This window comes from Nycticebus coucang, chromosome 8, assembly GCF_027406575.1.
Source record: "Nycticebus coucang isolate mNycCou1 chromosome 8, mNycCou1.pri, whole genome shotgun sequence".
Lineage (NCBI taxonomy): Eukaryota > Metazoa > Chordata > Mammalia > Primates > Lorisidae > Nycticebus > Nycticebus coucang.
Genome location: NC_069787.1, coordinates 6,496,907 through 6,511,937, shown reverse-complemented (window position 1 = coordinate 6,511,937; position 15,031 = coordinate 6,496,907). Strand labels below are relative to the sequence as shown.

At 55.7% G+C, this 15,031-nt stretch overlaps 1 protein-coding gene across 3 annotated transcripts in view; it reads right to left on the bottom strand.

Moving 5' to 3' along the window:
• The window catches only part of PLXND1 (plexin D1), a 54,020-nt gene that overhangs the window by 22,466 nt on the left and 16,523 nt on the right, over positions 1 to 15,031 (bottom strand). For 2 of the 3 annotated variants that reach the window (XR_008381580.1, XM_053599161.1), the window contains exons 2-10: positions 14,835 to 14,897; positions 13,404 to 13,580; positions 10,647 to 10,778; positions 10,221 to 10,321; positions 9,999 to 10,128; positions 8,223 to 8,400; positions 7,969 to 8,077; positions 7,419 to 7,521; positions 7 to 111 (exon numbers count right to left, since the gene is read on the bottom strand). Coding sequence is in view for 2 of the 3 variants with exons in the window: in XM_053599161.1 (XP_053455136.1) it covers positions 7 to 111; positions 7,419 to 7,521; positions 7,969 to 8,077; positions 8,223 to 8,400; positions 9,999 to 10,128; positions 10,221 to 10,321; positions 10,647 to 10,778; positions 13,404 to 13,580; positions 14,835 to 14,897 (1,098 nt within the window). In the remaining variant the exon portion in view is untranslated. The remainder of the gene's footprint in view (positions 1 to 6; positions 112 to 7,418; positions 7,522 to 7,968; positions 8,078 to 8,222; positions 8,401 to 9,998; positions 10,129 to 10,220; positions 10,322 to 10,646; positions 10,779 to 13,403; positions 13,581 to 14,834; positions 14,898 to 15,031) is intronic. The other variant, XM_053599162.1, reaches the window with a different exon arrangement.

Sequence of the window (15,031 nt, the reverse complement as noted above, 5' to 3'; positions counted from 1 at the left end):
ACTTACTTGGAAAAAAGCAGCGTTGGCCAGAGGCACCAGGATGTCCTGGGAGCCGCCAGTGGGTACGGGTGCCAGGGGTGAGGGCAGGGTCTGGGGGCAGTCCTGGGGTCTCTGTGGTGGAAACAAGAGGAGGGTCACGCACACACAGGGGTGTTTCAGAGAAGAGGTAGGAAGATTCACTGCACCCATCCTGCCCCATACCACCTGGCCTCCCTGGGAGGCACCAGGCAGCCTGTGTGGTAAGGAAACATTCATGACAAAGTCCCCACAGGGCCTGTGCCCAGGCCGCCACACACTGCCTTGTTTAATCCTCATGGAGACCCTAGGGCAGGTATTATAAGCCCAGTTATTAGTGAGGAAACTGAGGCAGAGACAAAATTACCTGCCCACTGGTGAAGCCAGATTCCTCTGTGACTGCTCCCTGGCCTCAGAGAGGCTGAGTTCAAAGCCCAGCTCTCCTTTCTGTCCCAATCGTAGGACAAGGGGTGGCGCCCACTCTCTGAGACTCCACACAGCTGTGAAACTCCTATTTGCAAACTGAGTTAAGCAATTCAGAAAAGAGAAACCCTAGGCTTCTGAACAGCCCATGAAAAACAGCTGCCATGAAGGCTAGAATTGCCAGGAGGACAATTTTTCCTCTTTTTTTTTAGAGATGGGGTCTTGTTCTGTTGTCCAGGCTGGATTGAAGTGGCATCATCACAGCTCACAGCAAACTCAAACTCCTGGGGTCAAAGCATCCTCCTGCCTCACTCCCTCCTCCCCACCCAGTAGCTGGGACTATAGGCATGCACCATCATGCCCGGCTAATTCTTTTTTAAAAAAATGTTTTCTACAGGCCGGGTGCGGTGGCTCATGTCTGTAATCCTAGCACTCTGAGAGGCCAAGGTAGGTGGATTGCCTGAGCTCACAGGTTTGAGACTAGCCTGAACCAGAGCCAGAGCGAGACCTCGTCTCTAAAAATAGCCAGGCGTTATAGCGGGCGCCTGTAGTCCCAGCTACTTGGGAAGCTGAGGCAAGAGAATTGCTTAAGCCCAAGAGTTTGAGGTTGCTGTGAGCTGTGACGCCATGGCACTCTACTCAGTGTGACAAAGCGAGACTTATCTCAAAAAAAAAAAAAAAATACATATATATTTTGTAGAGACAGGGTCTTAATATGTTGCCCAAACTGGTCTCGAACTCTTGGCCTTAGTGATCCTCCAACCTCAGCCTCCCAAAGTGCTGGGATTATAGGCACAAACCATCATGCCTGGACCAAGAGAACAATTTAAAAGGGCCCTGGTACCACTAGGCTCCAGGGGACACCCCTCCCCCTGCCCAGTATGTGTCACAGCCTCTGGGCGAAGGTGCTGTTCCCCAGATACTCTGGAGAAGGCCCTGGGCTCTGGGTAGCACAGTGGGTGACAGGTCACTGTCCCCTTTGTTGAAGGTGGAATCTTTAAGGCCTGGCAGAGCAGGCTGCTTCACGGAAGGAAGGAGGGAGGGTGAGGAGGGAAGAAGGAAGGAGGAGGGGAGGAAGGGAGGACTGAAGAGGAGGGAGGAAAGGGAGGAGGGACTGAGGGAGGGGAGATCCTAGGGTTTCAAGAGGGTGAGGGCTGCAGAGGGCAGAGGGCAGCGTTGGGCCCTGAAGCCCCACACGTCTCACTCCAGGGGTCCTCTGGGCCTGTGTCCCGCTGCCGGAGACTGGAGGCCTGATTTGGGGACTGCTGCCCCAGGCTCCTAGGCTCCCTGCCCCACTGTACAGAATAAGAAACTGAGGCCCAGGGGAGAGGGTGGGCGGTGGCTGCCCTATCCACCTGGACCTGCCCCCAGTGAGCCAGAGAGTCTGACCTGCTGAGACCATGAGCGAGGGCAGAATCGGGGACCCTGGAGCAGCCACACCCACACCCACAGCAAGGAGCCCAGCAGGGACCCTTCAGCCCAGGGGCTTCCTGCTCTGTGCTGCTCCTGCCCAAGTCTGGCTAGGGAAGGGCTTGGGTTAGAATCAGGACAGGAAGCAAAGGCACCCAGTGGGCCGTGGGTGTCCTCCTGAGGTCCCCCAGCTGGGGCCAAGGGCCTCAGCATAAACTTTGGGGTGCTAGATCCTAGGATCTTTTTTCTTTATTCTAGATCGGACAGGGAGCTCCTTGAGGGCAGGACAGAAGCTGACTCCTCTCAGGGACCCCAGGACAAAACCAGACCTCAAGGGGATGCCAATGCCAAAAATAAATGATGCTGATGCTATAATCTAGGCTCCCGCAGCCCAGATTCATCCACCGCATCTCCTCCCAGGTGGACACTATTGTCACACCCATTTTGCAGGCCAGGGAGCTGAAGCACAGGGAAACTCCGTGTTGTGCCCACGGTGGGAGGGGCAGCCCAGGAAAGCTGTGGTCGTACAGTTTGCTGGCCACAAGGACAGGGTGTGAGTTTCCCGGGGGACAGCACCCCATGCAGACCACAGGGGCCTTGACTGAACAGGTGACTGAAGAGGCCCGGCCGGACCTCCCAAGCTGGCCCCAAGGGTGGGGTGGTAGGAGCTGGTGCCCGGCTCACTGTGTGAACACACAGGTGCTGTTCCTCTGGGCCTCTGTGTGTTCACCTACAGGATGGAGCTGTTCAGGGAGAAACCTCTCGATAGAGCCATCCCAGGCTCCTTGCAGGCCCCAGGCTGCTGTCCTGTGGGTAAGACCCCTGGAATCCTAGGGACTAGAACCCACATGTTTCCAATCAGGTTTCACAGATGCTACCAGGTCTGCTTCGCAGCTGGCTGGGGGCCCAGCATCTCCATCATCCCGGCATCCTCTCCCCCATGGGTAGGTGGCTAAGTGCAGGGGCCAGAGAAATGAATAACAATAGGGCCATCCCTGAGTGCCACCCTACTCCCTATAACCACTTGTCAAGCATGGCCACTTGCATGCTTGCGTCCACCCTCCATCCCTGTGCCCTTCTGCAGCTCTTGCCCCTCATCTCACCCTGGGGCGTCTGCTATGCCTCCATGGAGCCAGCTGGTGAGGCCTCTGGCCGCCACCATTTGCCAAGTGTATCTGCCTTGGCCTTGGGAGAACCTCCCCTCACAGGCTTGCAGTTTGGGAAGACTGACCTGACTTCCTATCCCCAGGGACAGGCAGGTGCCCTGGGTCACCCTGGCCTCAGCAAATGGCTCAGGAAGTGCAAGCGACCCTAGTTCAGCAACAAGCCTCAACCAAAGGACTTCTGTAGGGCCAGTGAGAAAGAGAAGCTCTCTGGTTGCCTGGTGTCAGGAGCCAGCCTGGAGCTGCTGAGGCCATCTCAGCGCAGGGAGGGGAAGGTCTGCTGGAGCACAGAGCCCAGACGGGGGCTGGGGGGGGGGCCTTGCTGGCACCATTGGAACCCCTGGATCCAGCAGTGCCCAATTCCACCCCGACTTTACACTCACAATTAATTCTGTGGGATTAAAGCCAGTCTGGGGAACAGATTCTTCTTGGTAAAGTATCTCAAGAATGGAAGAAAAAGTACCCAATGTACTCAGCCCTACTATGAAACTAATTTGGGGCTCTCACATGAAAGCTATAACCCAGTTACAACTTAACAATAGGGGGGAGTGGGAAAGGGGGGGTGGGTAGAGGGAGGGGGATCGGTGGGATCACACCTGTGGTGCATCTTACAGGGATATTTGCGAAACTTGGTAGATGTAGAATGTAAAGGTTTTGGCACAGTAACTGAGATAACGCCGGAAAGGCTATGTTAACCACTGTGATAAAAATGTGTCAAATGGTCTATGAAGCGACTGTATGATGCCCCATGATCATATCAATGTATACAGTTATGATTTAATAAAAAAAAATAAAATAAAATAAAAGTTCTATTCAAAAAAATAAATAAATAAAAATAAAGCCAGTCTGGGCCAGGCTATTCCTGCTTGCCACCCAAAGGATCTGGGACCCCTCCTATCCCAAGCCCAGCAATCAACACCCCAAAAGGGCAAGTGGCCACTCCCTTTGCTGGAGCATGGGACAGGCCATGGCCTGCAGGCTCAGAAACCACGGCTGACTGGCTGTGCTCTGGGCAGGTCAGAGAAAGCAGAACAGGGCGGGGACAGGGCCACAGTGAACCCTGATGTGGGCCCAGCACACATGGTTCACGGACAGCCTCACCTGTCACCCAGCCAGAGCTCATGGAGAACAGAGTGGGATGGGCATGGATCCCTCATGGGCCAGCTGGGAAACCGAGGCTGGAGGAGTCCCTGCAGCTCTCCAATGGTCTCTCCCAGGCTTGAGGGGTGAGAGCTGGTGTTCCAATCCAGCAGAGCAGAGTGACCCAGGGACCCTGAATCCACCTGACCTGGCCCCTCCCTACCTTTCTACACCCCTGGGCCCCTCCCATGTTCCTACCAAGCCACTCTCTGCATGGGCTTCCACGGTATGATCCACACTGTGTCCTCCACCCAGGGACTCCCCTCCTATCCACTCAGACCCTCGCTGCTTGTGACCTAATGTCACACCACCTTGCAGAAGCCACTTCAGGGAGGCTACATCATCCCCTAGGCACCTGAAAATGGAGAGCACCCCCACTTCTTTCATGTGGGGACCATGAGGGACAGGGAAAGTGACAGGACACCCAGGTCCTAGCATCCCCCTTCCTGGGGCCACTTCTGCTCCCAGCTTCTGAGAGGCCCTGGTGGGTGAGCACTGCCCAGCCCAGAGAGGCCCGGCACCTCCTGGGTCAATGGGCACTTAACTAAATGTCCAGCTAAGCATCAGCTCAGGGCTTCCTCCATGCCCAGGCAGAGGCCACCTTTCCTGCTCCTAGATGATGATCAGGCTCCCTCCATGCCCCACACCAGCTCCTCACCTGAAGAACTACAGACCTGGGGGGACAGCAGTCTGGTGGGGGCTGCCACAAAAATGCCACCCAGCTGGGAGCTCCTAGGCACCTCTCAAGACTAGACAGAGAGGTCCTTCTCAACTGAAGTCCTCCCTGGCCAGCCCACCCAGAGTAGCCATCAGCTCCCAAGTAATGTGGTGGCCCTATGTGCCAGGTACAGAGCTGGCACCTTACAGGTGCAATTTCAGATCCCCACTCTGACCCTTGAGATGCCCCATTTTACAGATGGGGAAACAGAGGTGTAGAGGAACTCAGCAGCTCGCCCAGGATGGCACAGCCACAACTCATTCCTGAGGCTCTGGGCTCACTCTGGGAGGGCAGGACTACTGGTTTTCTCCCAGGGGCTCCTCAGACCCTCAGAAGGCATTTAGGGCACTCTGACTCAACAGTGACGAGACCGGGTCCCCTCGCCCCACCATCCCTCTGGGTGCTTCATTCTGACATACTTGAGTCCCTACTGTGTCCCCAGCCCTGGGGCTGGGAGTTGGAAGGAAAAGATGTGATTGAGATGGAGTCTCCAGCCAGAGTCAGGATTCCCTGACTGTGGGATCCTGGGGTCCAGGATAGGGGGTTGGGACTCCCCTATGGTTCAGCCACATGCCCACCAGGGCTTTCCCTAGTGTCTGAAGCCCACATCACTGTGACTTTTTTTTTTTTTTTTTGAGACAGGGTCTAGCTTCAGGTAGAGTGCCTTAGGTAGAGTACAGTGGCCGTCATAATAGCTCACTCCACTTTCTAACTCTTGGGCTTAAATGATCTTCCCACTTTGGCCTCCACAAGTGCTAGCATTACAGGCATGAGCCACTGTGCCTGGCCATGAGCCCCCTCTGAGTGAAGTATCACTGCTGCGGACTCTCTTTCCAGGCAATTATGAGGATCAGGTGCAGGTGCCAAGAGCAGAGCCTGGGCGGAGGCCCTGCAGCCCCCTCCTTAGCACCACCGTGTGTAGACCGGCTTTGAGGGTTCCCTGAGCCCAGTGCCAGGATGCTGGGGCTTCAGATGCTTTGGGACTAGGGCTGCTTGCCTGGGGTGCATGCCCAGAATAGGGCCCCCGTAACCTCCTTCTGTGGGGAGTAAGGCAGCAGGCCTCATGTTGGCTGTCTCACTCATGCTATCAGAAAATGGGTGCGAGGGTCCCTGTTCTTGAGAGATGGGCTATAGGCAGGACCTGGGGCCTCCCCGCAGCCCCTCACAGACCTGAAAGGATGAGGGCAAGGGGCCCAGCAGCCAGCTCTGAGAGGGCAGAGCTGTGATCTCAGGAACCTGGCACATCCCACCTAGTTACTCAAAGTCCCAGGAAACCTATTTGGTCATCTCTGGAATAGGCTGGAGTGGCCCTCGATGCTCTTTGGCCACCTGGCAAGTGAACATATCCCATAAACCAACCAAAGGCAAGGAGTATGGCCATGACCATTTTTTAAATTTCCTCTCCCCCACCCTGCTCCTATTTAATTGATTAAGTCAGGCCACCCTGAAGCACTGGGGAGATACTAGCTCCAGTGAGCGTGGAACTAGCATGAAACCTGCTGGGTGGGCTCCCAGCTGCACAGAAGCACCCATGGAAGCTGTGCAGGAACCTGGGAGGGGCCCATGGGGTGTAGAAATGTAGGGAAGGACCAGATCAGGTGGATTCAGGGTCCCTGGGTCACTCTGCTCTGCCAGATTGGGACACCAACTCTCACTGTCAAGCTCTGGGAGAGCCCCAGGGACCCGCATAAGCAAGAGGAACTGGGAGCAGGTGGGCTCTGCAGCGGCCTCCCTCCCTGGTCAGGGACAGCCGTAGCACCACTCATCCCTGGGGCCCCACTGCCCACGGGAAAGCCAAGGCCAGAGGCTTTTCTACCCGGTCCCTGATTTTTGGAAGAGGGGAGAAGATGGGTCCCAGAGCCAAAGAGACATGAGCTTAAGGCCCAGTGTGATACTTTCCACTGGGTGGCCTTAAGCCAATCTCCTCTCCGGGCCTTAGAAACAACTGCCTGTGGTTGATGAAAATATTGAAGGTAAAATTAAACACAACCCAGCACCAGCACGATGGGTGGGGATGGGTGCTTCTGTGCAGGTGGGACCATAAATTGGCTCGGGCTTTCTGGCAATCAGTTGAGTTAAAGATGTAAAATTACAGCCACATTCTCACCCCAAAATGTCATTTCTAAGGTTTGGTCTTGAGGGAATAATCAAAGATATGCAGTGTCCTGACTATATTAAAATGCAAAAAAAAGCCCGGCACAGTGGATTACACCCAGCAGTTTGGGAGGCTGAGGTGGGAGGATCCTTGAGCCCAGGAGTTCAAGGCTGCAGTGACCTGTGATGGGGCCACTGTACTATAGCCTGGGCAACAGAGCAAGAGCCTGTTTCTTCAAAAAAGAAAATGCATAAAAGAAACGTGGGATGAGTACCATGTCCAGCAACGGGGACCAGTTCAATGTGCTATGGTGTGTAGTGAGCCCCACATAGCTGCTCAATCCAAAACGAAGGAAGAAGAAACATGAAACACATGGGAATATTCTCAACGTATGAAATTCGTTTAAAAGGTAATGAAACAGTGAAGGTGGAGGGGGTCCCCCCTCCTGGCTTACCATGGGGTTTGGGGAGGCTTCGCACTGAGACTGGTTGGAGACACAGGTGTGTTTCTTGGTACACCAGAAACAGGGCCACTGTGTTGACAGGCAGCTGGTGCAGCTGGAAGACAGGGGGCCTCTCAGGCTCGGCTTCCCACCCGTCCCCTCACATCTGCCCCCAGGAACCCCAAAGGCAAATCCCAGCACAGGGAAGGGTCTTTCTCATCATTGGAGCTGCCTGGGAGGGGTTGAGCACCCTGTAAGGTAGTGAATTCCCAGCTGCAAGAGATATGCAAAGAGGAATTAGATTGGCAGGGCCTGCAGGAGGCTACATTAAGTGTAATTAAAGCACTCTCTCTGCCCCTACCAACCTGGCACTGGGCAGAAACCAGACACTGCAGGGTAAGAGTTTGCTGCATGAATAATAAACTGGTGAGTCAAGGACCAGAGTCCTGTCTACCTGTCAGACACCATGATTTTTCTTCCAAGGGGCTCCCTGAGAACAAACACCCTTCCCTGGGGATGCAGTTCCTCTCCCCCCCTGGAGATAAGCCCCCCAACCACTCACGCTGTGTGGGGATACACTTGTCCCATGCGGCTACAGTCATAGATGGTGAAATTGGCTCCAACGATGTTCCGCCCGTTGACTCTCATAGACATCTCCACGGTCACATGGTCTGGAATGGAGACAGCTGAAGTCATGGGGGCAGGTGATCTCCACCAACACCAGAGGCTGCCGTGTGGAGCCCCTGTAACCCTCATGCCTGAGATTCTGCCATCATGCCCCGCCCAGGGCTGTACCCACAGCCCAAGGGTACTTACCGCGGTGGGGTGGGAAGGGCGGGAACTGGTCCCTTGGCAGGAGGTTGCAGTAGGCGATCTGATGGCCAAAGGCAGGCCCAGGCACCCGGGCCATGGTGCGGATGTTGTTCCCGTAGTCACAGGCCATCTCCATGCCGCTGAGGCTGGGCAGGCTGCCGGAGATCTGCAGGATCATGCCCTGGGGGCACGGGGCACTCAGCTCCAGCCATACGCTCCTCAAAGCCCTGACCCAGGGCTAAGCACTCACCTAGGGTCTGGCCCTGCCCAAGTGTCCTCTGGCGAAAGAGGTGTTGTGGCAGTAGCCAGGACCCAAGGCCAGAGGGCTGCACCCCATATGACCTTTTGTGCCTGTTTCCCCATCTGCAAGATGAAACTCATCATCTCACAGTGGTCAAGAAGGCTCTGCACGATCTGACCCCTGTGACTTCTCCCAACACATGACCTTGTTCCCACCTCAGGGCCCTGGTGCTGCCAGTCCCCTCTGCTGGGAACATTCTTCCCCAAACACCCACCTTGACTTACCCCTTTACATCTTGTTGCAGTGAGCACTTCCTGCTGCCCCTTCCACCCTTGAACTGGTCTAAATTGTCAGCATCCCCTCTCATCTCCCCACCTCTCTCTGTTCTGCTCTTTTTTTGAAGACAGAGCCTTACTCTGTTGTCCCAGACTAAAGTGCTGTGGCGTCATAGCTCACAGTGACCTCAAACTCCGGGGTTCAAGTGATCCTCTTGCCTCAGCCTCTCGAGTAGCTGGGACTATAGGTGCCCCTACAACACCCAGAGTTTTTCTATTTTTGGTAGAGATGGGGGTCTTGCTCTTGCTCAGACTGGTCTCCAACTCCTGAGCTCAAGCAATTCTCCCAAAGTGCTGTGATCACAGATGTGAGCCATTGCGCCTGGCCACGTGCTCTTTCTCTACACAGGCTCAGCACCACCCTGATGTTTTTATCTTCCTTATTCTTTCTCCCCTACCAGCATGTCAGCTCCTCAAGGGGGTCTAACTTGGTCTCTGATGTGTCCCACAGCCTAGAACTGTGCTTGGTGCTCAGTAATATCTGACAAATGACTAAATGAATGGAGAGCCCCAGCCCAGTCTGCTGAGGCGATAGGTGAAGGAAGGGTTCTGTAACATGTGATGATGGGGACAAGCACAGGAGCCCTAGGTGCAGAGCAGTCCCAGGCTCCAATCCCCAGAGAAGTCACTGAGAGCAGGCTGGGTGGGACCCAGGCCCGTCTAACTGCCAGCCCGCGCCCCTCGCCAGGTCTGGAACTCCCCACCACCCCCAGTCTGCTACAGCCTTCCTGCCCCCAAGCTGTAGGCTGATCCACCTCTGAAAAGAGATAGCCCCGGGCCCTCTGCCCCCTTCCAGCTGGGGCTGGAAAAAGGGAAGAATGAGTGGGAGCCCTCTCCTCCCACTCCTAACCTGCCCCTCCCTCTGGGACTCTGAAACAAACCCCTCTGCGTTCCAGTCCCAACTCTGCACTCCCTAGCTGTGTGATCTGCAGCAAGCCATTTACCCTCTGGGCCTCAGCTTCATCATCTGCAAAGCGGAGGTGTTAAGGGCATCTACTTCACAGGTGGACCCCATGCACACAGCATGTGCCTGGCACTCCCCAAGGGCTCAGGAAGACCTAGTCATTGTCACGTTCTCATTTTTGGCTCCAGGTCCCTGGACACTGCAGGTAGGAGCCTCCCCGTCCTGGGGCGTGGGTGCTGGGGTTAAGGGAGGTTCCCACTCTGCGTCCCAATTTGGGTTCTGCCTCCTCCGAGACTCACTGGGTACTCTCGGTGCACGTCAATGTCAGCAGGCAGGACGGTCATGGAGGGACAGCGGCCGGGACCCTCGCTGGCGCTGGTCCAGAAATGCTGCTGGCTGGAGTTGGCACAGTCCTGCTGCAGAGTGCACCTGGAGCGACACCACAGGGTCAGCACCCGATCAGCTCCTGCCGCCCACCACTGCCCTCCCGGCAGCCTCGACTGCTGTTGCTGTCCCCTCACCGTGTCTCCAGGGTGCACCATCCACAGTAGGCGTCCGCCGCACCCACGCAGTCCCCGCAGGTGGCGTACACATTGCAAGCAGCAACCTTCACCCTGGCCATCTGCGGGCAGAGGCAGGGGCCCAGCTGAATGGGGCCATGGGCCCCTCCCTCAGGGAGGCGGTATGGTCAGCAGGACAAGGGCCAGGAGAGGCTAGGGAAATGGAGGCTCGGCCCCATAATGGCAGACACGGGAGACAAGACTTCCCGGTAGAGGGCTGTGCTGGGAGGTTGAGGGCAAGGCAGAGTCAGCAGATGCCGGGGATGGGAAGGAGGGTGCTCCCGGTGGGGGGTGGGGCATGGGACAGGGACAGCGTGTGCAAGGGCTGGGCAAGTAGGAGAGCTCAGCATGTGCAGAGTCCTGGGCAGGCTGGGACTCTGGCCTTACCTGGTGGGACGTCATCAGATAAAGGTAACCGGGGTCTGCTGGGTCAAACTGCATGACATGGTGCACGGGCTCCCCATAGGCCACCGTTACCACCCGCCTGCTCACCACCTGCATGCTCTCGTTCAGACTGATCTGTGGGGGTGGCGGAAGTCAGGGTGAGGGTGCACCAGGAGGTGCCCACAGTGAGGAGGGGCCAAACACAGGAGAACCTGACCCACGTTGGGGGCCTCCCCTATCCCGTCTCAGGCCCATCCAGGAGTGGTGGGAAATGGCAGGCCCAGATGGGAGAGCGATGGGTCCTGCTTCTATGCCCTTGTCTGTGCTGTGCCCCACCAGGAACACCCTCCTGGCTCCTCTCCCGCACCTCTCACTCTGTGAATATGCATGGGCTTTACCGTTCACAGACCATTCTCTGGGAGACTGTTTGGGGTCATAGCTAAGAGCAGGGACTTGGGTTTGAGTTCTGGTTTTAAGGTTTACGAGCTGTGCAAATGTCTAAGTTGTACAAGACACTTCTCCCCCTTGGCCTATTTCCTGAGCTAATGGGGCTAATAGAGGCATCTACATGAGAAGATGCAGGCCACGCCCTGGCAGGCTGGGCCACACTTCTCCTCCCTCTCCTCTCCCACCCATTTCACAGATGAGGAAACTGAGGCCCAAAGGGGCTAAGCATCACAATATGAAGAATCCCCAGGGCTACAATGTAAATCCAGGCTTGTCTGACCCAAGTCCAAGGCTGAGGCTGAGGGATGTGGGGTGTCAAGGTTCAGGGAGGAGGAAGACCAGGACCAGCTGGGGCCTTGAAGATTCTCGGGCTCGGAGGACACTCTGCATATCTTCCTAAGGTCTGGCAATGCCCATCAAACTCTGCTCCTTCTCACCTGACCCTACTTATTCCCAAGCTTGTCCTCCCCTGGAACCTTGCAAGTCCCTGCGAGGCCCTGGGCCAGTGGGTCTCAAAGTGGGGGCCAGCGGTCTAGTACCTCCCTGGGCCAGCTCCCTGGCCTTCCTCTCCAGGCTCCAATACCCTTAGTGGCTCTCTTCTGCTTATGGAATAAATTTGTTCTGGCATTCAAGGCCCTGATGATCTGACCCTAAATTACCCATTGCCACCAGCCTCTCCACTCACAGATTCCAACCCGCAGGCCTTAGGGAGGCACAGGCAAAGTGGGAGACCTGACCAAAGGGAGCATAGCCTTTGCCTGGGCTATGTTCCCTTCCAGAATATTCCTCCCTACTCCCCTTCTACTAATGAGCAGATGCAGCCCAGAAGCCCACCTCACACTCTCTCTCTCTCTCCACAGGCTTTGTCCCTGCCTGACACATCCCTCCTCCCACGTGGTCTCTTGGCAGAGCCTGGCAGATTAGGCCACTGCCCCCACCTCACCTCCCGCCTCCAGGTAATCAGCAGACTCTCATTTCCACTCCTTCAAACATTTATTAGGCACCTTTTGTGCTCTGAGGCCTGGGCTGAGTGTTGCCATTAAGCTGGGAGCAGTGACAAGGTGGCAGGACAGACAGCACCCTGAGCAAGGCAGAGGGAAGAGGTTCCAGACTGAGGCACAGGGTGGGTTCTGGGCCAGCTGGACCTGGATCAACCCCATCTCTTGTGAGATCTGGGGACAGTCATTTCCCCTCTCAGAGCCTCAAGGGCCCCACCTGTGACCTGGGGCTCACACCCCTGCCTCCCTCAAAGGGGTGTGAGAATTAAATGAGATGATGCCCATGACGTGCCCATGCCCTTGGAGACCCTGGGTAGACAGCTTCATGGGTGGGTGTGGAGGAGGCCCTAACAGGTTCCAGGCGTCCCAGCTCGTCTTCCCCAGGACAGACAAGACTCCAAGGACAGAAGAAACCACCCTTGGGTCACAGAGCTGGAGTGGCAGAGCCAGGAGCCCAATTCAAGTATCTGGCCCCAAACATGAGCTCCACGGACCACTGCCAGCTCCATCTCAGAACCTTGAACCACAAGCCCCCCTCCTTGCTCTCCTCCACTGCTGCTGTGGGGCCCTGGGGCCAGGCCAGTGGGGACTCTAATCCCCACCCCCAGGCAGCAGTGGCGTTTGCCCAGGCAGCTGAGAGGAATTGGATTATCAGATCTGAGTCAATTAGGCTGGTGCACAAACGGAGCAGCTGATCTTCCCAGTGAGGAGGGGTGAGAGGTGGTTAGATTGGGGACAGGAACAAGGCTTCGCCTGAGGGCCCAGCCCAGACCCCACCATGTCCATCCCAGACCCCAAATGCAGGAAATCTGATTCTGTGCACCCCTCCCCAGCTTTGGAAATCTCAGAACCAGGGGCCAGAGTATTTTAAACTCCAGAAACTAGTCACTTTGGGGAGGGGTGGCTGGCAGGGTTCGGGAGGAGATACAGAGGAGAACTCTGCTTGCCAGGAGGTGGCCTGTACTCCACTAAGCCCCACAAGAACTTACAGCCCCTAACAGATGGGGAAACTGAGGCCCAGAGAGAGAATGTGTGTTGCCCAAGGTCAAAAGGCCAGCAAGTGACAGAGGAAGACACTTGGACCCAGATCCATACTGCTTCAAAGCCCCCCAGTCCTAGAAACCCTCACAGAAGGGCCCTCTCGGAGCCAAGGACTCTCTGGTTTCCAGGCCATAGCCCACTTAGGGGCAACAGTGGGGAAAACAGACATGAAAAAGGCTTTGTAAACTGTGACATGCTAGGCAGACAGGAGGAACAAAAATCATATTGGATTTGTAGAGGCCACATGGCCTTGGCCCACTCCAGCCCAGCCTACCTTGAGAAGTCTCCCATTGACTGTGCCCAGAAAGACGGCGGTGTAGTTGTTGACACTGGCTACAGCCACGGAGGTGAGGCCTGGGGCTCGGAACACGGGTGTGGCCTTTAGGGGCTGCAGGATGGACAGCGGGTGCTGCAGGTGGGCGGCACCACAGTCCAGCTGCTCCTGCTGCAGCTAGAAAAGGAACAGTACATCAGACCTCTGTTCTCTGTGGCTCCCTGCCCACACAATCCGTTAATATCTAAAACCTCGACATCAGAGCTTTCAAGTCTTGCTCCTACTTCACATTACCAGCTCTGGACTGAGCCCCAAACACAACTGGGACCCTGTCCCCAACCTCAGGACTGGCCCTGATCTCAGTGTCAATCACAGAACTATCTGGAAGAGATGACATTCAAGGTATGTGCGAGGGAGGTAAGAACAGCGGTGAAGGAACAAGGTCAGTCTCAACTTTTAGGAGGCCAGGGAGGTCAGAAAGGGTGACATCTATACCCCTACACCCTTGGAGCTGACCCTCCTAGCCAGTCACAACAGGCAGAGCAGATGAGTTCATGCAGATTACTTGAGGTCCTTGTCTGCCTTAACTTACCTGCTGACACTCAAGGGGCATCCCTTCTGCCTTGGCTGTTTTCCTATAGCCCTGGCTGGGTCTGTGTGTCCACGGCAACCACGGGCTCTCCTCCTGCCACCCTGACCTCTGGACCACCACTCTCAGCCCCTGCAGCTCACAGGTCTCCCTAAACTGAACCCCATTCTTCCCCAACCACCCATCCTCCATCTGCCCACATTACAGGGGTCAAACTAAGGCTGGATGTGCCCAAGTGCTATGCCCATGTTGGCCCAGTGCTGGCCACGCCCTCCAGCCCCAGCTCACGGGACTCCAACAGCTGTGGGAGGGGACCCTGGGCCCTGGCTATTTCTGGACCTGCTCCAGCCTTCCCTGCCTTTTCCTGCATCTTGTTGGAACTTTCAAATTTCCTCACACAATTTGCACAAAAGTATAAAATAGGCCTCTAGGAAGCACCTCTGAGATAGCATGTGTGCAAATCCACACAAACGCAGGCACACGAGGTGGGTGCAGAAGAGTGAACAGGGGAGCCAGCCTGGTGTTTGCAGTATTGAGCATGTACACTATGGCTCAGAGTCCAGGAGAGCAGCCCCCACTCCTAGTGACACCATAAGCCTATATCAATTAAGAGAAAAGTCACAGGATGTCATAACGCTGCTCAGGCAAAACTGGTGCATAAGTAAAGCGATCATGACAATAAACATAATAATAGGCTATGTTAATGGGAAATTACACTGTGCCAGGCCAGCGCATAAACTCTGGGAATCCTGGCAGTCCTATCAGGTGAAACTGAGGCTCAGAGGGGAAGACTGCTAGCTGCAGGGCCTGGCAGCCTACTTGAGCCCACGCCTCAGTTATACCTGGACATTGGAGGCTCTGAGCAGGGACTCAGGGAGGTCACCAGAATGTAGCAGCAGAACCATCTGTAGGGTGAAGCATCAGAGAGATTTCTCTTTTTAAATTTCTTTATTTTTTATTTATTTTAATTTTTTCTCTAGAGACAGATTCTTGCTTTATGGCCCTCGATAGAGTGCCGTGGCGTCACACGGCTCACAGC